Source organism: Melanerpes formicivorus, unplaced genomic scaffold, assembly GCF_026170545.1.
Source record: "Melanerpes formicivorus ecotype bairdi unplaced genomic scaffold, bMelFor1.0.p_v2 SCAF_6, whole genome shotgun sequence".
In the NCBI taxonomy this organism is placed as follows: domain Eukaryota; kingdom Metazoa; phylum Chordata; class Aves; order Piciformes; family Picidae; genus Melanerpes; species Melanerpes formicivorus.
Window position 1 is genome coordinate 13,451,325 of NW_027142358.1, and position 22,780 is coordinate 13,474,104.

The 22,780-nt window shown below is 43.8% G+C and overlaps 1 protein-coding gene across 3 annotated transcripts in view; it reads right to left on the minus strand.

The window, feature by feature from the left end:
- Positions 1-22,780, minus strand: part of NDST2 (N-deacetylase and N-sulfotransferase 2) — a 128,296-nt gene that overhangs the window by 16,683 nt on the left and 88,833 nt on the right. For all 3 annotated transcript variants that reach the window (XR_010987507.1, XM_068139831.1, XM_068139832.1), the window contains 2 exons: positions 8,610-10,001; positions 20-107 (listed from right to left, as the gene is read on the minus strand). Coding sequence is in view for 2 of the 3 variants with exons in the window: in XM_068139831.1 (XP_067995932.1) it covers positions 20-107; positions 8,610-9,602 (1,081 nt within the window). In the remaining variant the exon portion in view is untranslated. The remainder of the gene's footprint in view (positions 1-19; positions 108-8,609; positions 10,002-22,780) is intronic.

The window sequence follows — 22,780 nt, forward strand, 5'->3', positions numbered from 1 at the left end:
GAGCTGTACACAGGCTTACCTGTATGGTAGAATTTCCCTGAGAAGCCCAGGTTGAAGGTGAAATTTGGAACTAAAGTTCTCATCTTATTCTGGGTGCTCAGCAAAGCCTGTGTAAATGAAAGGAAAAAGAAACATTCACATTCAGTTGCTCTGTAGTGTTTCTCTGTGCTCTACTGGTGCCCAGTTCGGTCTAAAGAATCTCACAGGGCATGGGGCTAAGGCATTGTTGCCTGTGGAGCGAAACAGAGTAGTCAGGTGCTCCATATACGAAGCCTTTATTTGAAGTCCTGCTATACTAAAATGATGCCATTTTAAAGCCACAGTCAGATGATGCTCTCTAATGTGAAAGATCCTAAGTGTCTGTACTGTAGCAAAGGGACTGAAAACCAAACCAAATCAAAACAAAACAAAACACAAAACCCCCTCACTTCCAAGCAACAGATCCCTTCCCTCTTCTGGGTTCAGCGTTAATGCTCCATTCCTCTGCCATGTTGGCTGGGATTTTGCTACTGAACATCTTGCCTTTTCTCTGAGCCTATGTGATAAAAAAAGTAAGGTTGGGGCAGCACATGGTGCACAGTCAAAGGAGGAAAAAAAAAAAAAGAAAAAAGGGAAGGTAAATATTGTTTGAGCAGTAACTAAGAGATCCAAAGGGAGGCAGCTTTTATTGAATGAGGTGGATTAACAGAACTCCCATACAAAGAATTCTATGGTGGCTTGGAGGTGCCCCTGGCTCTGTGTCCTTGGAAAGTGCCAAAACCCTTTTGCAGCAAGAAGCTTTCCTAGATTCTGGAAAGAGAACTTGGGTGAGCTGACATTCAGAGTCATCACATCTTCTACAGGTTCTCTCTTGCTCACTTACGTCTGCTTTGAATGTCTGAATTACTATAAACAAGGCTTGTGCCACAAACCCCAAGGTCCAGCACTGTACAGAGTAAGACAGCAGACAACCTTGGCAGAAAAAAAAAGTTGGTATGTCACAGACAAGTAAGACAAAACCTAATTCCAGTCAAATTTTGTCTGCTGGAAAGCAATAGAAAGAGAGAATCCTTGAGATGCATGCTCTGCTGCTACCTGCATGCTTTAGTGAATGTGTCATTGGTGCAGCTCCCTATGGGAGAAGTTCTCAGTGAAATGAGGACCTGGCAGTAGGGGTGTTGACAAGTGGCAGAGATGGTCCTTGCCCAGGTGGGTATTTAAATTTTAATGGCTTTTCCAAGACAGCAATGGATGGGTGGCTGCACCAAGGTGAAGGTGATGACCACTCAGCACACTTGGGCCAGACACAAATACGCAAGAGGCAACTTGGCACAATTACTGGGGAAAGCACACAGACTTTGCAAACTGTGTGGGAAAGATGAGCAGATCCTTCTGCATCAGCTACCCAGCCCCAAGGAGCACAGAATGCTACAATGCTGCCTTCACACAATTCACACTCTATAGGCATCATTTGGCTACACTGCACCCTAGTAAGTGAAATTGCATTCACAAATGCAGACTCATTCAGTGCAGGTGCCAGCCTTAATACTCAGCAGTTAAAGACACCCTGACAAATCACCACTGTCACTAATATATCAAAGCAGTGCAGGCCAAGCACTGTTCACAATAATTAAAAAAATAAATCATTTCTTAACACGAGCCCTATGAGGAGAGCCTGAGGGAGCTGGGGTTGTTTAGCCTGGAGAGGAGGAGACCTTACTGCTCTCTACAACTACCTGAAGGGAGGTTGTAGACAGGTGGATGTTGGTCTGTTCTCCCAGGCAGCCAGCACCAGAACAAGAGGACATAGTCTCAGGCTGCGCCAGGGGAGGTTTAGGCTGGATGTTAGAAAGAACATCAGTTTAGGAAGGATGTGCCCCTCAGTTTAGGAAGGATGTTGACTTTCTGGAACGAGTCCAGAGAAGAGCAACAAAGTTGGTGAGGGGTTTGGAACACAAGCCCTATGAGGAGAGGCTGAGGGAGCTGGGGCTGCTTAGCCTGGAGAAGAGGAGACTCAGGGGTGACCTTATCACTCTCTACAACTACCTGAAGGGAGGTTGTAGACAGGCTGATGATGGTCTCTTCTCCCAGTCTACCAGTACCAGAACAAGAGGACACAGTCTCAGGCTGCGCCAGGGGAGGTTCAGGTTGGATGTTAGGAAGAAGTTCTATACAGAAAGAGTGATTGCCCATTGGAATGGGTTGCCTGGGGAGGTGGTGGAGTCGCCGTCGTTGAGGGTGTTCAGAAGGAGACTTGATGGGGTGCTTGGTGCCATGGGTTAGCTGTTTGGGTGGGTTGGATTGGTTGATGGGTTGGACACGATGATCTTGAAGGTCTCTTCCAACCTGGTTTGGTTTATTCTAATAAAGAAGTTCTATACAGAGAGTGATTGCCCATTGGAATGGGCTGCCTGGGGAGGTGGTGGAGTCGCTGTCATTGGAGGTGTTCAGGAGGAGACTTGATGGGGTGCTTGGTGCCATGGTTTAGTTGTTTGAACAGAACAGAACAGAACAGAACAGAACAGAACAGAATAGAATAGAACAGACTAGACTAGACTAGACCAGACCAGGTTGGAAGAGACCTTCAAGATCATCGCGTCCAACCTATCACCCAACACCACCCAATCAACTAACCCACGTAACCAAGCACCCTGTCAAGCCTCCTCCTGAACACCTCCAGTGACGGCGACTCCACCACCTCCCCGGGCAGCCCATTCCAATGGGCAGTCACTCTCTCTGTGTAAAACTTTGGTTGATGGGTTGGACACAATGATCTTGAAGGTCTCTTCCAACCTGGTGTGGTCTGGTCTGATGTGGTCTGGTCTATTCTATTCTATTCTATTCTAAATTTACTTAAATCACCCATCCATTGCAAATGTATCTTGGAGCAAAGAAGCTGTTCCATTCCCAAGGCAGGCAGCCCATGACCTCTCACACACAGCAAGGTGGGAAGAACAGATGGATTATTTCTGCAGTGTTGCTGACACTCTCAATGCACTCCTTTCAGACTTGTGCCTAGGGACATATAACTGTGACATCAAACACAGACTGGGACATATTTCAAAGATCCCAGATCCTCCATGGCCACATGCCTACCACAACCTTACCCCAATTCCCACCTAAGAGTAGTGTTTAGAGAAAGGTATGGCACATGACATCTCCTAGAACTTATCACAAACACAGGGAGTGCTTTTAAAACATGGTATGCCAGCAGTGTTGATGGCTGGTGCCTCCTTTGCTGAGGCTTAAGATCCAGAACAGGCAATGGGAGGTCAAGCTTCTCTCATGTAACTCCTTAAGAATGGGGACTCATTCCGCAAATTGGGGAGTACAGACTAAGAGCTGTACACCTCTCTAAAGAGAAGCACCTATTTAGCTGAATGACAATACCACAGCAAATTTGGGACCAGCACCTGGAACACATCACCCAACATTTTAGACAGGAATGTGCCATTTTTTTGTCTGCAGAGCTGTCCCAAGCCTCACCGCTTCTCCCTGCTGTCCTGAAAGGCACATCTAACTCCTCAAACTTCTGTAGGAAGGTAGAGAGAGGAAAGATAGTGGTTAAGAGGCTTAGCATTCTTCTGCAGAGGGAGATTTAAAGTCTGGCTGGGGTTACCATGACTACACATCTGTCTGATGACAAATCTCAAAAAGCCCTGCTCCAGCAGCCACCAATTCTTTGTGTCCAGGGAGGGACCAAGCAAGAACCATGGGGGCCCCAGAAATTCTGAGTCTATGAAGCCTTGTAGAGTCCTGCTTTCTTGGCAGTTTGTCACCAGTTTGTTGCTAATCATGAGCCATCCCTCTGCTGATGTCCTTTGCACAGCCACATCCATGACACGGCACAGGTTTAAAGAAATGTCTTTCCCTTGCACAGCACAAAACAGATTTAGGTGCTAAGGAAAATATCAGGAAATTTGTTTCAACAAATTATGCATTCGTTGCTCCTTAGCACAGTGGTTCCAAGAGGTCTGTGAGCTGCAGAGAGGTGAATCAATACAGTTGTGGCAACAGGTGGGGAAGATGACACTTTGCCCTGCTCTGGCATGTCTGGTTTATATTTTCCAACTTCCATTCCAAAAATCCTTCCAAGATGCAACCAAGCCTACTAACTAGACAGAACAGCCCCTCCCCTGCCCCCAGCTACACCCCCTGCTAGAAGCTCAGCAAGGCCCTTCTCAGGAAGGAACAGATGGGGTCTTCAAGAGATTGCCAGGACTGTCCACCAGAATTGATAAGCCACATCAAGACCAGACCTGCTTCGTGTTTGTTGCAGTCTATCAGAGAACATCCTCTGCAACTCACCACCTGCATTTTTGGAGGCTTTTAGTACTTAATTGGGGTGGCTGTGCCGCAGGCCTGAGTCACAGACCTCTCCATTCTAATGCCCATTTCTGGTCACAAAGCAAAAACAGTCTAAGCTTCACTCTGATGTTTGATGCCCATTGCTTTAAAGAAGTATTTTTTACAATCTCATATGATGTTTACTTCCACACAAATGTCAGAAGAAGTTTAAAATAGTGCTTTTTGTTGCAACACATAAAAAAATTACAAACCTGTAATATTTCACTGATAGATCTGCAAAGATTTACTCAACAGTCACTGCAAGCTCTTGACACCATCCAGTGAAAGATAAGAACTCTCTCAAAGTGGTTAAAATTCTAGGAGCAAGAAAGAAATCATGGGAAGCCACAGCACCCTGATTGTACCCTCTTTATCTTATCTTTAGGGTCTAGTCCTTCTCATCACAATAATACTTCATACTAAGCCTTTAAGCAACTCTACTTTTTTAGCCACGAAAGTTCTAAGTTCCAAAAGTCTTTGTACAGATTTTATCTTTTTCATACCAACCCTACCTATTACCTCCCCTCTATATCAGGTCCTTCTAAAAAGGGGCAAAATGGGGAAATACAAGGCTGAGAGTCAGATACTAGAAAGAGAAGATACCATGAAGCTAGGAACACAGCACACGGACAAATGAAGAGCAACATGATATAACATGGAGGAAGAAAGCAGAGTGCTTTGACAGCCTCTTCACAACTGTCAAACATGTTCCAAAAACCCCACCTTCTTCACAGGAACTGTCCCTGTGGATACTGGGCAGCACATTCTGAAGAGATTTTCTGCAGTTTTCTAATGGTCCTGCAGTAGCACTGGCATAGCTCAAAAGAGTACCACCAAAAGAGAAAGCATTTGTGGGTCTGATAATGTTAGAATCAGGAAGGTAGAAACTGCTAAGTATTTTCATTTCAGGTATGATCATCATCTACAATCTAGAAAGAAAACAGCTGTCTGACAGCCACCCTCACCAGATTTTCTCTCTTCCACCCTCACCATTCGTAATCCAAAATGAAATGACTGTCCTTGATTCTCACTTAGCTTCTCTCAGACTTGCTAGCAATGACTGCTCACTATTTATGTCCTCGCAATGATTACCAGCAAAACAGACAAAACCTCATCTACTTAATCTTCTTTCCTCATACCTAAAGACAACCAGGAAGGATGACAAAAGCCAGATCCTTCTGCTTATCTTCATTGGTCAGTTTTACGAAGGGTTCCTAAATTCCAAGGATTACAATTTTAGAAGAGACTGAATGTGGAATAATTGAGAAGAGATTCTCTGAGATTTTGTTTTGTTAATTAAGTGCAGCTCAAATCTCTGGTAAACTTTACAAGGGAAAAATGTCTTCCTTCTGCCATTTCCAACTGTTTCCTTTCAGCTGAGGAACACAAGCTCCTGCTGCAGCCCTTTATCAGAAAGCGGAACTGAAGGGTTATCGTCTTTAAATATAAGCAATCATGATTCCCATTTTTCTGGTTAAAGAAGAAAGCCGTTCAGCTCTCCGTTAAGCAAATAAAATTATTTCTCCTCTCACACAGGACATCTACCATGGGCATGCATTTGATCAAATTATGTTCAGCACTTTCTTTTAATTGTCATTTTGTCCTGGAAGCTCTCTGAACATGGACCTGCATATAGCAAACAGGCTCACTGGGACAGCAGAGTCAATTTTATACCTTCACACAACACCCAATCTTCAAACTGCTGCCCTGACCACTGTAATCTAAGCTTTTAAGATAAGGAGCTGTGTGTTGAGATAACAGCCCTGAAACAGAGCTTTCATATAAAAGGCCAAAGAAAATGCCAGCTGTTCTGTCGCTATTATATCCCCTTCTCTCCCCATGGGGAGAGGCTATCAACAAAACCATGCAGTTATTTCTCGCTTTTAAAACATAAAAATTCATTAACCTCTCATGGCTCTGCAATCAGAGAGCTTCTTTTAAATGGATAAATCTAGGGTTTATCTGCTTTGCCTGAGATTCTCTGCTTACTGATCACAGATTATTCCTCCATTTCACCCTGTTAAAACCTATTCTATTCTATTCTAAAGCATCTTTTGGAATTATCTTGTCTGGGTTTGTTTTCAACATCACTAGCACAGCATTTGTTTCCAGAAGCTTTGGGCACCTATCTCCTGTTTTCCCATGTGGGTCAGTAACCTGCACAAGCACTCAGAGAGGTGACTATCTCTGCTGGTTTTGGACTAGAGGGTGCAAGGCCTGCTCAGGACTAAGGTAAGATTGTAAACTTTCAAAAAACACAGAACTGTTGGAGCATTCCAGCACCTCAAAACACAGGGACACTGCAGTGAAATGAAGAAAATGTTAGCATTTTCCTTAAATAAGTATAACTGTTTCATTTTTCTATAGCTGTCTGCTTGGAAACACTTTTCTTGTTTGCTGGGAGAGTTATGGTCAAAGGTGGCTCTGGAGAATGATTAAAGAATGAAGCAAATAAAATAACGACATGCAATTAATTGGAGCTGCCTCAGGCGTGCAGCTTCAAATGAATTGAAAAGATAAAGCTACCTCCCAAGACAGTGCAAGGATTTCCTTTTCCCAAAAGCTAAACCTGGGATCAGAAGCAGAACTTAAAATCTCTAAGACCTGAAAAAATGGAGATGGACTGAGACAACTGGGGCTGCTTAGTTTGAGAAGAGAAGGCTGAGAGGGGATCTTACCAGTGCTACATGTATCTGAGGGGTGGGTGTCAGGATGAAGGTGCCGGCCTCTTTTTGGTGGTGCCCAGTGATAGGACAAGGACCAACGGCTACAAGTTAGAACACAGGAGGTTCCACCTCAACATGAGGAGACATTTTATGGTGAGGGTGACAGAGCACTGGAACAGGCTGCTTGGAGAGGTTGTGGAGTTGTCTTCTCTGGAGACTTTCAGAGTTCCTGTGTGGCCTACTCTAGGTGGTCCTTTTTTGGCAGTGGGGTTGGGCTTGAGGATCCCTGGAGGTCCCTTTCAAGCCCTAACATTCTGTGATTCTGTGGTATTTTGCATGGATGCATAACGCCTGTAGAAACAGTAGCAAGACTCCTAGTGAGGTGGAAAAGTGCTCTTAGGAGGATGTAACAGATGAGGTTCAAGTCTTAGGGAGGTATGTACAATGTTATTTTGTTTTCCACCCTTGCCTCAAATGCCCTCAGCTGCAAGGTTAAAAGGTATCTCACTTTGAAGTTGTCTTGGAAACATGCTTAGCATGCTTGGCAGCTGCTGTCACAGGCTTATCATCATAATTTCTGGTACCCATGGAATTTAATGCAGAACCTATCTAATGGCAAGTGCTAAATGGGAATCCAGAGTGAAAGGCCTGGGGCCTCATAACTCTGTAACAACCTGGGTACACTTGGAGAAACAGGCAGAGCACCTGCTGTAACAGCTACTAACCAGAATTGATGGGGAAGAAAGTGGCAAGTCCTTGGCTCCAAGAGGCGGCATATGTACATGTCATGAGACTTCGGAGAACACTCTATCACCTACTTTCAAGGACACAGAGAACTAGAAGGGGCACTTCATTTCTCACCTTCTTCCTACCTGTTTTCTCCTTTGCCTTTCTTACTCTCCTCCACAAAATCTGTCTCTGTGTCTTTCCCACATCCTTTCCTAGTAAGTCACTGTACTACTCAGGGAACTGCCAAGAAAAGCAAACCAGAAAGATGGCATCTCTTTCCCAACTGTGAGGCAAGAGAGACTGTTCTCATATAGACTTGGTCTGAGCATATTTTCCTGGTGAATTTTTGGATATTCCCTGCCCAGGGACACGAGTTGTTGATGGAGGAGCAATGAAGGGTTAGATAAAATAGTTCTTTTCCCACTTTGGTTATGTCCATAGACATAGACTGTAACACTTGATGCTGCAAGAAGTGGCCTACAGTTTTGCAATGTAATATAGACAGTTTATATATAAGAGATAGAACACAGTTTTTCTATTCTAGCACAACTTGCCTTTTCCTTTTGAAAGGCAGAGTTTACAGCTACAAATAGCTTAACAGAGAAAATCTGCATTTACCTGTTTACTGTATTAAAGAGACAGGATAGGCCACCACAGGCATCCTCCTCTTAAACTCAGACAAGACAGCTACAGGTCCCAAAAGCAAAAGTGCTCCATTTAAACCTGAAAAACTGTTGAGAGCATCACATCCAGTGACTCAGCATCTATGCAGCCTACTTCTGTGTTTAAGACAAGAACAACTGCAGCAATCAACTCTCAAATTAAATGTAGCCTTGCCTTTCCTGGCATATCACACACAAAAGACAGTTGTTATTCTGAGGCTTTTACCTCCACGTCAGACACCTTCATGCGAGTGCCCTCTTTTCCCACAAATATATCATCAATGTCGACGAGGATATAGCGATCAAGTGTGAGACAGAGGCGCTTGCCAGTCAAGTAGGCAATTGCATCCACGAAAATGAGTTTGTGCAGCCAATAATTGAGGTTATTGCCGAAGAGAACCCGCTGGATACCATCATGCAGACCGAGATCCTGCACCACTGTAGCATGCAATGCTTTGTGGGTGGCCAGGTGAGGAATAGAGTCTGAGGACTTTGTGCTGGCCAACAGTACTGGCTCGTAGGTGCTATGGTTTGACTGGAACACAGTCCAGTCATCACCAGGCAGGGGGCCCTGCTCTACCTCATTAGCCCGGGTGACATAGAGCAGGGGAGCACTTGGGTTGATGTGATAGTCCCGCAGCCCCAAGTTGGAATGTAGGAAAAGGGGGAAACCCTTGAGCTGTGCACTGAGCAGGCTGTTCTCATTGGCTTTGAAAAAGCCTATAATCCCCACTCCATACTCTACACAGTATTTGTCCAGCAGCTCTCTGTTCCAAGCATCTAGGTTCACATATTTAAGGATGTTCTCATAGATAATAAGAGCATAGCGTCCTCTATCTTTGTCTGTCAGAGTGGGCATATCCCCTTTGCCAGGGGCAATCTCTGTCCTATATTTAAATCGGCTAGATTCCAGGATGGCCACTATTTCTTGACCCAGTTGGGAGTAAATGCTTTCCACAAAGACTAGCACCACAGGATCTGTGCGTGAAGTGTCCACGGATTTTGTGAGCCTCCAGCTGGCTTGCGGTGGGATCAAGACACGGTGCTGGTTGCTGCAGTCACTGAAGGGCAGGGGCGGTGGCTCCTTGATTTTAGGACTGTTAGTGACGTAGTAAGCCAGGATGCACATGGAGATCAGGCTGAAGGCAATGAGCAGCAGGATCAATCTGTGGAGCTCCAGCTGTCGCACGTGCCGCACTACTTTCCACAACTGAATCATGGTGAGGCGGGCTGCCCACCCCCGCTCACACTCTGCACCCACGGCGCTCTTGAAATCTCCGGTGCTGCCGTGGCAGTACCCAGCAGCAGCTCGCAAAAAAGAAAAAGCAGCTGCAGAGAGAGGCAAAGCTAAAGCAAACAGCTACAAGGCTAAGCTCCCAGGGATCTGCCATTTATCTCAAGTAACCATGGCCCTCAATTCCCATTGCTCCTTTATCTGCTTCCTCCTTTTCCTCTCCCCCAGGAAAGTCTCTTGAAGAAGCAAGGTTTCATAAATCTTGTCTCCAACAGCACTCAGTCTGTCATCCCCTGCACAAGAGGTTTCAGCTCAGCCTTCCCAGGTGTCCTGTTTCTCATTTCGCTGTTATGCATTCACATGATGGCAGCTTCTCTTTGCATCCTGCAATTTAAAAGAGAGAAAGTCAATTCCCAGTATGGACTCATGGTATTTGACAGGTTTGAGATGAAATATCAGGATCGTCAGGCACTGGGTGGGCAGCATCGCTCGCCCATCAGCAGGCAGACCTGTTCCCTGCAAAGTGACACATGCCCTTGTGCGGGAGCTTGGCAGAACAGCCCTAACAGCCTCTGGAAGAAAGGTCTTGACAGGGTGCAGGGATTCACTATTAGCCTTAGGTGAGATTCTCACACACTACAGCAAACAGAACTGGTGTACCTGACCTTCCCACATTCCTCTTTATACCACTGAACAGAAAACATGAGTCTCTTCTATTCTAGCACATATTTCACAAAACCACAGAATACCAGGTTGAAAGGGACCCCAAGGTCATCTGGGCCAACCTCTCTAGGTGAGAGTGTAGTTTCAATGAGATTGCCCAGCACCCTGTCAAGCTCATTACTTCTCTTGGGAGATTATTCCAACTGTTCTCATTGTGAAAAAATTTACCCTGGATTCCAATTGGAATTTCCCCAGGAGCAGCTTGTACCTCTTGCCCCTTGTCTTTTCCATGTGACTCATTGTAAAAAGGGAGTCTCTATCCTCCTGGTAGCCACCCCTCATGCACTGGTACATGCCCCACAGCTTCCACTTTCCATGGTTCCCACTCCTCTCTACAAGGCCATCCCACCTGTCCTGGGAACTCACATTCTTCCAGGGCTATCAAAACATAGCTTTGGAGACACATTGTCCCTTAGGCACCACAGTGCACAGGGTGCCTGTGCCTGTGCACTGTACACCAAATTGCTGTCAATTGATCCAGTGGCAGCTGGAAAGGAACCATCTCCTGAGACCTTCCTCACCTTCCCTCATACACCACTGAAGAGCATGAGGCCAGCTATAAATAATAAACAGCACAATGTAAACCTGAGTTGATCTCAAATACACAAAAGCTTCTTGTTACTAAGTTCCCTCACCTCCTGCTTTGTGTTTATGACAGCAAACTCTTTCACCATATGTTCTTCCAGGATAAAACTCCCAACAAAGCCAATAAACACTAAGCCATCTAAAACATAAACACCAGGGAAAGTAACTAAATTTCTCCTTGGTTTAAAACTAAAATAAAATCACTGTGTATCATTTGCTCCCTTCCTAGAATTGTGACTTACCTACCGCAACAAAACCCAGGTGTGTATTGCTTGGGATACAGGCAGTTTTTGGTGGGACACCTGCTGCCCCTTCCATCACAGTGCAAGGACACCCTGAATTACAGATGCTGCTCACCCTGTCAGTCAGACCCAAAATGAGCTCTCTGTAAAAGAAAGCTAAAAAAACATTTTTCTCATACACCCAGACCCCTGCAGGCATGTGCTCCACCACACACAATCCCTCAAACCACCTGCTCACCTGGCACAGCTTACAACTCCAAGAAGCACAGGAGTAACAATAACAGTAAGTACTACCAAACCAGTTCTTTGTCCTTGCTACACACGTTCTGTTTCTGAGCCCTTTCATTACTAACGTTCTGGTAAATGAACACACATTAGCAGACCTATTTGTCCGTAAGTTTAAGACAGACATAAGGTATTTTTATATAGTAAACTCAGGAGTTTTACAACTAGCACCACCAGAAAAGAAACTACTTACAAGACAGATGCTTATTTCATAATGTGTATTACCAAACAGAAAAGATTCTGAGTCAGGGAAAATAGCAGTTCACAATGAGGGAGGTCCTAAGTCCCATTCTGAAGATTCCCATCAGGCTGTTTTCCAAACTGCTGGTGCACAGCTTGAGGCAGAGGGGGGAAAAAATGAAGCATATTTTATATGAAGAGATATAACATTGCTAACTTACTTTGTGACAGCAGATGAAAAGACTCAGAATGCTCTTCACACAAGTCTTATAATAATCATTAAGTATCATCTCAAATAATGGCTATGCTAAAAGCTCAGCCGAGCGGGGACTGGCTTGTGTAGAGCACAGTGAAACTTTAGCCCCAGTGAGGTCTTCAGAATAGCTGTAGAGTGTAGATGTAAAGCATATTCCAGAAATAATTTTGCAGTGGAGAAACTGAGACACAGCAAATCTTATTGAAGGTCACACTGCAAGGGAACAAGATGAATCAAAAACATCTCTGTTCCCTAGACTCCAAATGGATTGAGTATCCATTCCCAAATGGCTCCCTGTAATGACAAAACTGGCTTTGGAAATTCAGTTCAGTCAGCAACAATAAGCTGTGTTTTCTTCAACACAAACAATCACCTTTCAGTTTTGCCTCTACATACTGTTAACATTTTATCAGGAAAAACAAGGGAGCAAAGTGGAGAAATTACTATGGGAAGATGTTATCCTGGTTAGAGTTAGAACAGATCAGTGATTTTACTTTTCAACTCGGTCTCTTCTAATTAACTGTACTTTCTGCAGTTAATGGCAAATTTTCACACAACATCTGCTTCTAGTAGTGTTAACACTGAATGATAACAGTACCAAGGACTGGCATGCAGACCAAGGTCACTGCTAAATCTTGTGTACCATGTTGGGGGTCCAAAGCAAATGGCCGCACCTGCAGGGAGGAGCGGACAGTTCAGGTGACCCTAAACTGATCTACAAGATATTCTACTCTATATACATCAGATTCAGTACAAAGCTGAGGGAACACAAGGGTCAAGCTCTCTTCTTCAAGTTCCTTTTACAATTCTTAATTGTTTCCCCTCATTTCCTTTCTTTTTTCCTTTGGGAAGGGAGAGGAATTAATAGAGTGCATCTGTCACTCGTTTGTGTTTGACATAACCCTAACCCTTGAGAGATACGAAAACCAGAATTCAGATATGTTTTATCCCGTTTTTGTTTTGGTTTTTTGTTTGTTTGTTTGCATTGAGTGCAGCATATAGCTTGTAATTCCAGTTCAAGTTCAATTCCAGGGTATTAGCACAGTACCCAAGGCCATGTGTCACCTTTCAAAAGCAACCAGGAGAATAACCTTTGTATCTCCACAATGAGTCTTTCTCATCTCACTAACTCTGCAAGGAAGGCCCCAAAGTTAGCCATGCTTGTGCTCAGCACTAAAACTTCAAAGTCACATGAAACATCAGGGAGACAGGAGACAGCAGAGGCAGAATTCAGCAGAGCTGAGAGAGGTCACATAGAAACATATAATAAATGCTGTACTATATGAGCGAATCTCCTCATGAATACACATCTTCAAGTATCCCAGCTGCTCTGAGAGGCAGTCTTCATTCTGCTCCCCTGCATGCAAAACACTCCACTCAGATTCCTTTATGATTGATTGACAAGACTGAGGATTGCAAGTCAGTATGTTCCCAAAGAGCTCACATCCTTTTGCTTTTTAATCCTATTGAACCAAATAGAATAATGAGACTATTTTGGATTCAAAGATTCACTATCTTAACATATATTAGACAATAAGTTGGTTTTCTAGGAAAAAATAATGTAAAGAGGAGCTTATAAGCTCAGGAGCCCATGCATCACTTGCAGGAATTTACAAGCAAGTATTTCTGGGACAGAATTTGTACCACTGTGGTAACAGTAAGAAAACCAAGGCTATGTTGACCTATCCAAAAGCCTGGCAAAGTACTGTACTACTTTTACGATTCAACCTCTAAAACACCAACCTGGAAAATACTTCTCTTCCCTGGTTATGCTTGCTCACCTCTTCAACTACATTTTTGTTGTTGAACAGAAGCTCTTACTTTGCAAAGAGCTGCAGCTTCAATTTCCTGGTTATTAGTTTAAAGAGGAAAATTACAATCTGCAAAATAAGGATGAAACCAGAGTTTAAGCTAGGCTGCCACACCTGCAGTGCCCAGCTGAGGGGCAAGAGGGAGAGAAACACCCTTTGCTTGGCACTTCTGAATCACAGCAGTGTTTTGATAACAATGACTCCATTCAAGCCTCTCACAAAGCTCCCAGACAAACCCCCATTTGTTACAAGGGTGAGCTCAAACCCACAAATTTTACAAAAAGGCCTGTATGAGATTGCTGCTGAAGAATCTGTCAGCTCCAATCTCTTTAACAAGGCTTCACAGCCAGAGGGCACGCCATTTGGCACACTCTGCATTTAGCTCTTTGGGGACCACATCAGCTGGTTTAGGTTCAAATGAAAAGAAAAAATAAAGCAGCAAAACAAATATACCGACCACAATTCATAGTAAAAGGTAAGGGAGCTGTCGGAAAGCACTCACACCCAGAATACAAAGCCCAGAAAGATCTGTAAGAGAGAAAGAAAGGGGGGGAGGGAAGAAAAACTATACTTAAAATTGCTCAGTCTTAAAGGAAAAGAAAATACCTGTCTCCTCTTTTAAGATCAAACTCCTTGGAATCTAACACCATCAAATAAAATGTTTTTAGATTATTTAAGGCCCATTCTGAACTCCTGTCAGGACTGCCTGAATGCGAATTGCAGGAGGTGGCAGTCAGAATGCACAGCAAGGATGCAGTGTTTCACTGGTATAAGGACAGGCTCAGCAGTTTCCTGTCCTGCTGGAAAAGCATCACTAGATCAGAAGGCATCATCTGTGAGGTCAGCTATCTCACAAACCACCAGCACTAAGACAAACTTGGATATTGTTTGCTAGTAGTATACAGTGTTCATGTGAAACACAAGCCGTTTTGTGAATTATCAGCTGCTAAGCCACATGGCACTGATGTGACATGAAAGCAAGATAACAATCAGAATTGTGTGGGTTTGATGTCTGATCTCCAGGTATTTCTGATGGGTGGAAATTTTTGTGGTGGATTAGTACAAATGCTCAGGATCTGCACTTACCCAAAACCAGTGACCAGATTATTTGTATTTGGGGCTGCTGGCACCTTCCTACCAAGGCACGTGGAAGATAATGGGTGTCATTTGACATTTTTATCAACCACTTCTATCACACAAGCTCCTTTCTAGCTGAGCCACAGGTCTTACCACCCTAAAACCCAGTGTCATGAGTACATTTCCCCAGTCCTTTCTATAATTCATAAGCTAATTCCTCTTTCTGGAACACGTGGTGGCTGGCTCTTGCCTATGTACACAGCAGCTCTAATTTAGAGGTCTTTCTTCAGCACTTCCTTTGAGACGATTGTTGCCTTGGGCCCCAGAGGGACTGCAGTAATTGAGTTACACAGTAATCAGAGAAGGAACCTGATTGATTTTTCAACCCATTCCACTTTAATGGTGTCATCATGACCAAAAAAAAATCCTTATTAGTCTGCTTGACCATGAGACACCACAGCCCCTCCCTGGTCTGTGCTGGGGTAGAATAGCATAGCACAGCATAGCATAGAATTAACCAGGTTGGAAGAGACCTTTGAGATCATTGAGTCCAACCCTTCACCCAACACCATCTAATCAACTAAACCATGGCACCAAGCACCCCATCCAGTCTCTTCCTAAACACCTCCAGTGATGATGACTCCACCACCTCCCCGGGCAGCACATTCCAATGGGCAATCACTCTCTCTAGGAAGAATTTCACTGACGGTGCCCATGCCGGTCTGACAGACAGGCTTGCAGCCTCCAGACAGTGTGTCAGCAAGTCCTTCTGCAGGCCTCTTCAGCTATAGACCTGTGGCAAGCCAGAGAGCTGCCAGCTGGCCAACAGGCTTCAGCTGTGTCAGTCTGATATGAGAGGAAAAGATGTGAGATGAAGTAATAACTATTGTTTTCTATGATCATCTCCAGACAGGTATGTAAGCTTACACCTCTGCAAGAGCAACAAACTGCAGTCCATGCTAAACAGATATGCTTGAACTCCTCTCAGCTCAGCCTGGTGGAAACCCAGCTGCAGACTTGAATTTACCCTTGTGACAGTGCAATCAATTTTGAAGGCACCATGGAGGCACAGAGATGGAAGAGGCTGGCTCCCATTGCCAGGCCGGCTCTACAGTGAGATGCTCAGGGATTCCATGACTCCTGCAAGGTTCCTGCTGTTGGGATACATGATATATCCCTTCCACTGACAGCCTAGTAGGCTGCAGATCTTTGTCTCATTTATAGTACAAAAAAAGGAAAAAAAAAAAAAAAAGAAAAAAGAAAAAACCCCAAACACAACAGCGTTAGTCCTTCCCATCCCAGTTACAGAGGCATGGTTCAGCACTACCTGCTAGCAACAAAAGCCAATCCTCTCCTCTGGAAACAAAAAGCTCCCCCTTGTAAGAGCTTTCAGGAAAGCTGCTTTTCAGCTCCCTTCCTTCTCCCCACCATTCTATAGTCACTGCTCGGGGTTACAACAACTGACTCATTTTCAAAAGCAAAGAATATCAAACTTTTACACTGAGGTATTCCCTCAGATTAAAAGCACCAAAAGCCCCTACATGTTGCTCTGTCTCACCACAGGACAACTTTGGGAAGGGAAAACTGTCAACTTGTTTTTCAGCCTGGCTTAAAGGTCAGACATGCAGGCGGGAAGTATCTCAGTTACCCCAAAAGGTGCGAACACAGCATCTTTTGCCTCCTCCTTATCAACATGTATGGTCTATCATGACTGAACATCTTCAGCTGAACTGTGAGAGCAGGAGATAAATGGAGTTCCTTCTGCATTAGATATGGACAAAAATCTAATTTCCATTGCCTCATGTACTCTCTTTACCACATTCAGATAAACGATCCCGCAGAAAGTAAAATGTCTTCTCTCTGTCTTCCCTGAAGTAACATTAGCAAGTGCAGAAATACAGACCAACTGGCAGAAACAGGACAACTCGGTGTCAGTCACAGCTGAAGTGTCTTAATACAGAAATGCACATTATGAAAGTTTTCTTGTAACTGCTATGAAAGCCAACTGTTATTCCTTTGAGCTGTACCTTAAAAATTTCACCTCAATTAGCAAGAGCCTGATCTCCTGTATTCAATTACTTCCTCCTGTCAGGCAGCACACAGGAGCTAATAACCTTTTCCAGTGTATCTTACCTAGGAACACATGACAGCACGGAACAGGTTTAACACTGTCACAGTGAAGGTTTGTCCAAACCGACATCAGAAGCAAGCTGTAAGTAAGCTCTACAAAAGCATATAACCTCAGGAAAGCTCTTGTGTTTACCTGTTCTTACACATTTGTATAAAGATTCACAGGGCCAGAATTTACTGGGCTTGTAAAGGAACATGCTCCCTAGCTGTGGGCAGCAGCTTCCTTTTGCCTGCATTCAGATGATGTCTTTGATTCACAAAACCTCCACAAAGCCAATGGCATATTTCCCAGACTTTGTAGTTTCTAATATCTAGTTCCCTACTTCCTTGGTGTGCTTGACATAACTAAGCCTCCCAGAATCAACCCAAAATACTCACTTTTTTTTCTGGCTTGGCTATTAGAAGTAAGCTATAAACACAGTGCAAAGTCGCTTCAAAAAATAGGGAATGAAAGTGATAGAAGCAAACTACAAATTTGGCCTAGTAAGTAACAAACAATTGAAAGGAAGAAGAGTAGAGTAGGAGGCAAAGGCATGACTTGAGGTCTATGGAGATTACAAAGGCTCGCTGAGACAGTAGTTTGAGGCATGAATTTTGCAAGACAGGAACAAATGCAAAGTGTTCTACTGCTCTCACTAAGCCTCTACAGCTACCTATGCACTAAAAATAATCATCTGTTTTTTTTCACAAGCATAGAGCAGAAACAGATCTCAAGAGGCTACTCAGCAAGGAATACTGTTCGGGCTCTGGATACACCAGAAATGTCCTGACCAGCCTTCACCCACTGACCTGCGAATTGTATCTGAGCTCAGGTCATGACCTGAATTATGTTACAAGGACACTCTGCCTTGATGGCTGGACTTTGGACCTGTTTGTTGACCATGGACTCATCTGGTGATCACTGCACTCTTGAGTGTTGTTGCTGAGCATGCTGCCTGTGATGGAGGAGAAGGAGGGTGGATGGAGACCCCATGCATTTCCAGCCCACTGGGGTACTTACAGCCTTGATGGGCTTCAGCAGCTTCACACACTAGTTAGCTTTCAATGCATGAAGGATGTATAAATGAGAGAACAGTCTGCTAGGGAAAAGATGATAGTGTTGGCTACTGTTAAACTTTCCTTCTATCAAATAATCTGTTTGTAATTGTTACAAAATCAGAGTAACACATGCATTGCCATCCTTATTTCCACACCACAGTTTAAACTATGCCATGCTACCATTTTTAAACAAGAAGTTCAACACTGTACTTCCTGTTCCCCTTTATAGAAACCTTTGTTTTTCGACAAGCAACACAGAGAAGCAGAACTTCTTGTTTAAAAAAAGTACATCTCAAATATATTCACTAATTTTTAAACTGTACTATATTTACACACCACTAGTTCTTACTCCTTCCATTTTATGGACTTAATTGCTAAAGTGGGTGCTATGTTCCTACCTTTTTAATTAGTCAACTGATTACAACTAGAATATTTTTCTACTATGAAGCTGCATCTTTAAAATACTCCTTCATGCAGAGTAAGCCCAGGACCTGATTAACATCCTAATTAACAGTACAGGCAAACTCAGTAACAAAAGCTGCCATATTTGCAATCAAATCCACCCTCTATTAAAACCAAAATTCTGTCAGGAAGGCTCAAAGATTTTGAGCAAAATTAACATCTCCACTAGGGACTGCAGCTGAAGTCACAGTATAACTTCACAGTATACCTTAGGTTGGAAAGGACCTCGAGGATCATCGAGTCCAACCTAAGTCAGAAAGGACCTGGTACTGAAAACTGCAAGGCGCCCAGTCATAGGGTTTGGAGTCAGAGCTATCTTGGAGACTCTTCCCCAAATCTTGCAGACAGTAAACCTGCCTGTAAAATGCATTCAACTGCTGAAAATGGGATTAAATTGTTGTGATTATCATGGAAACTATTTATGTTTTGAAGAAAAAAATAGTTTTCTCCATCAAGAAATTCAGTTTTGAAGTCCACTTTAAGTTTCTGACAAAGGGAAAACATATGAATCACATAAAAATCAATGGAGTTAGTCTTGTGTGTCATTTTGCAAGCTTGTGTAAGTATTTATAGAATGAAACCATTACAAAACTATTTCTGTTTCACATGTAGCAGTAAGATGCAAGGTCAGACATTACCAGAAGTGAGACTTAAGAAAAGACAAGTGTTCAGACCACTACTGTGGAACTTAGCCTAAAGCAACGCTAATGTTTTCAGGGTTTCTTTTTTTTTCCTAATAAATTATTGATTTGGTCCAAGTAAGTGAATCAAAACCAGAAAATACCAAATAACAAAACAAAACACAGACATTCTCCTTAAAAAATACATCAGTGATCAGATTGCCTTCTCTCAGCTGGAATGGAAAGAACAGAATCACCAGAAGAGTGAAATTCCCTTGAGGTAGAAATGTGTTATCAGCCTGTATGGCAAGGTGTTCAGTGTGAAAGAGAACCCACTTCTCTTCATCTAGCCTGGTAGAAAGGTACTCAGCCTAAAAAATGCATTGCAAAAACCACAACAACTTGATCAACCACTTGCATACAGCACTACCACTTACCAACACACAGTTCTGTTAATATGGTGGGGGCTGTGCTTTTCTGCAATGTTTTTGTGGTAAGACTTTTCAGCAAAAAAGTACACAAAAATGCTTTATGAACAGTAAACATATACATCTCCATACATGCCCTTGCAAGCTTGCCCATGCTAGGAAAACAACAGCCACAACACCACAATCACCACTGCAGTGAAGCTGTGCAATGACAGCAGTATTACTGAGCATCACCAGATTTGCCCACACCTCTGTGTTTCGTAGCATTTCAGGCAAATTGACAAACACAGCTGAACTTTGCCTATACGGATAAGCTAGCTCATGGCACTTGCTGCAATACAGAGGCTTGCTTTCACACAGACTAGGAATTACCTCAAGGTAAAACATGGCTGCCCTTTCAAGAGTGTATGGAAAGTTATGGAAAAATTCTGCACTCATATGGGAAGGGGACTGACTAATCATTGTGTAAAGAGCTAATGCAAACAATGTTCAACAAAATAGCTGCAAATATCCTCCTTTATCCTGCCATACATACTATCTCACACTAAGAAACATGATTGAGAACAACACATATAGGAAAGAAAGCAAACAGAGAGATAATTAGTTAAGCAAACAACCCAGGAACAACTGCGGGAAGAAACCGGTTAGCAAGAGCAGAGAGGGAAGGAGGATTTGGCAGCAGAGACTGGGAGACTGTTCCAGGAATAGGCAGCATGAAACAAAATGCAAAACTGAGAGTAGGAGGAAGAGATAAAGGAAGGAGTGCACAGGGAGTCAGAGGGGAGTAGGAGAAAATGACAGCTCATATTGCTTAAGGAGGCATAAACATAGCACCCAAAGACAGAATTTGCCAGAGATGCTGGGTCTAGCTTGCCTATTTTTAAAAAACACAGATCCTTTAATAATCAGAGGAAGCAGGGTCTAAAAAGGCTTAACAGCTCATCTTCAAAGACAAGTTCCAGCAGAAATGGACTAGCATGCTTACAGCTCATATGTTTCTTGCTGATGTAGGAAGGCTCTTGCAGTCTGCATGTCTAAAATTCACCATGTCTTGTAATATTCTGAACACATCACTGCATTATTTTATCCATATCCCGACCAAAGCCACTGCTGGTTTGTTTGCGAGAACCTAATACATTTGCAGTAGTCTACCTGCATTCATTCTCTCCCTCTGCCCCGAGACAAAAGCAGTATCAGCTAGCTGACAGTGTAGGTTATTTACATTAAAGAATACACACAGTATAACATTATAGAAGCTGTAATTTCATCATTAATATTGAAATCTCAAGTACAAATGTGCTAACCGATCTCAGAAGGGTAACAGATACTTTATACAGTTTTCAGATCACTTTGCAGCAACACTTCAACTAAATAATTAATGTTTTTTAGTAGCCCAAGATTAGATTGCCACTATACTTACAGCACAAGATGTTTTTCTTCTTTTTTTCTACTCAACACAGCCGCAAAGAGGAGAGCAAATGCAGTCTTGATGTCCAAAACTAATTTTCTTAGCTTCTTCATTGTAGCCAAAACATAAGAATTGAATAATGTTTGGCTAGACAGCAACTGTGATGAGCTATGTTACTAAAAAAAATATACTGTGATAAACATCTTCTAAAATATTAGACATTAATGTTAAATACACAGATTAATTTTTACCCTAATTATTTGGTCTACTTAACTCTCATCGTTAATTTGGTAGCTGGAATATGAAGATTACAGCTTTTTGAAAGACATACTCTGTTTTCTTACACAACAAGGAAATGAAGCCTCTTCTTGAACTGCAAAAATTCAGTCTTCATTATGAATCTGGGTTAGTGATTCTGCAATAATTTGAAACACTTTGACTTTGTCCTCCCTCTCCCATGAAGTGCTGAGTGGCTTGCAGAACATCTCTGATTGCAAGTATTAATGGAAAGTGCATTCAAAGAACCTGCTGACATCTTGGTACCAATAGTAAGAATCCTTCCCCACTGCTTTTATGATTGGTTTTGCCCATACTCCCCTTTATGTGCCTGCAATCAATTCCCAATTCCCAACCAATTTATTTGATACAGCTAGACAGCATCATGAGACAACTGCCTGCTGCAGGATGCTACCCAGTCCCCTCTCTGCCCACCAAGCGCTGCCTTTGCTGCTGTTCTCCCCTCTCAGCTGAGTGGGGCATGGGCAAATGTGTGTATTTGCCAATATCTCCCCATCTCTGCAGGAAGAACAGATCTGCACATTCTTCTCCTCTTTGGCCACACAGGGCTGCCAGTTTTGCAGTATTGCTCATTCCAGCTCCAGGAAAGCCACTGATGCAGTTCTCTGTTTCAACTCCTGGTGTCCCACTCCTCAGTGAGGCAATCCCTTGGCGACAGTCCCAAGAGACAACGCCACCAAGTGCTGGGGTATCACACAGTATCACAGTATCACAGTATCACCCAGGTTGGAAAGGACCTCGAGGATCATCGAGTCCAACCTGACACCGCAGACCCCATGACTAGACCATGGCACCAAGTGCCACGTCCAATCTCCCCTTGAACGCCTCCAGGGTCGATGACTCAACCACCTCCCTGGGTAACCCATTCCAATGCCGAATGACTCGCTCGGTGAAGAACTTCCTCCTCACCTCGAGTCTGAACCTCCCCTGGCGCAGCTTGAGACTGTGTCCCCTTGTTCTGGTGCTGGTTGCCTGGGAGAAGAGGCCAACTCCCTCCTGGCTACAACCACCCTTCAGGTAGTTGTAGAGGGCAATAAGGTCACCCCTGAGCCTCCTCTTCTCCAGGCTAAACAATCCCAGCTCCCTCAGCCTCTCCTCATAGGGCTTGTGTTCAAGGCCTCTCACCAGCCTTGTTGCCCTTCTCTGGACACGCTCAAGTGTCTCAATGTCCTTCTTAAACTGAGGAGCCCAGAACTGGACACAGTACTCAAGGTGCGGCCTAACCAGAGCAGAGTACAGGGGCACTATGACCTCCCTGCTCCTGCTGGCCACACTATTCCTAATGCAGGCCAGAATGCTATTGGCCCTCCTGGCCACCTGAGCACACTGCTGGCTCATATTCAGGTGGCTGTCGATCAGCACACCCAGGTCCCTCTCTGTCTGGGAGCTCTCCAGCCACTCCGACCCCAGCCTATAGCTCTGCATGGGATTGCCATAGCCAAAGTGCAGCACTCGGCACTTGGACTTGTTGAATGACATCCCATTGGACTCTGCCCATCTTTCCAGTCGGTCGAGGTCCCTCTGCAGAGCCTTTCTACCCTCTAATTGACTAACATCTGCCCCTAACTTTGTGTCATCTGCAAACTTGCTGATGACTGACTCTACCCCTTCATCCAGATCA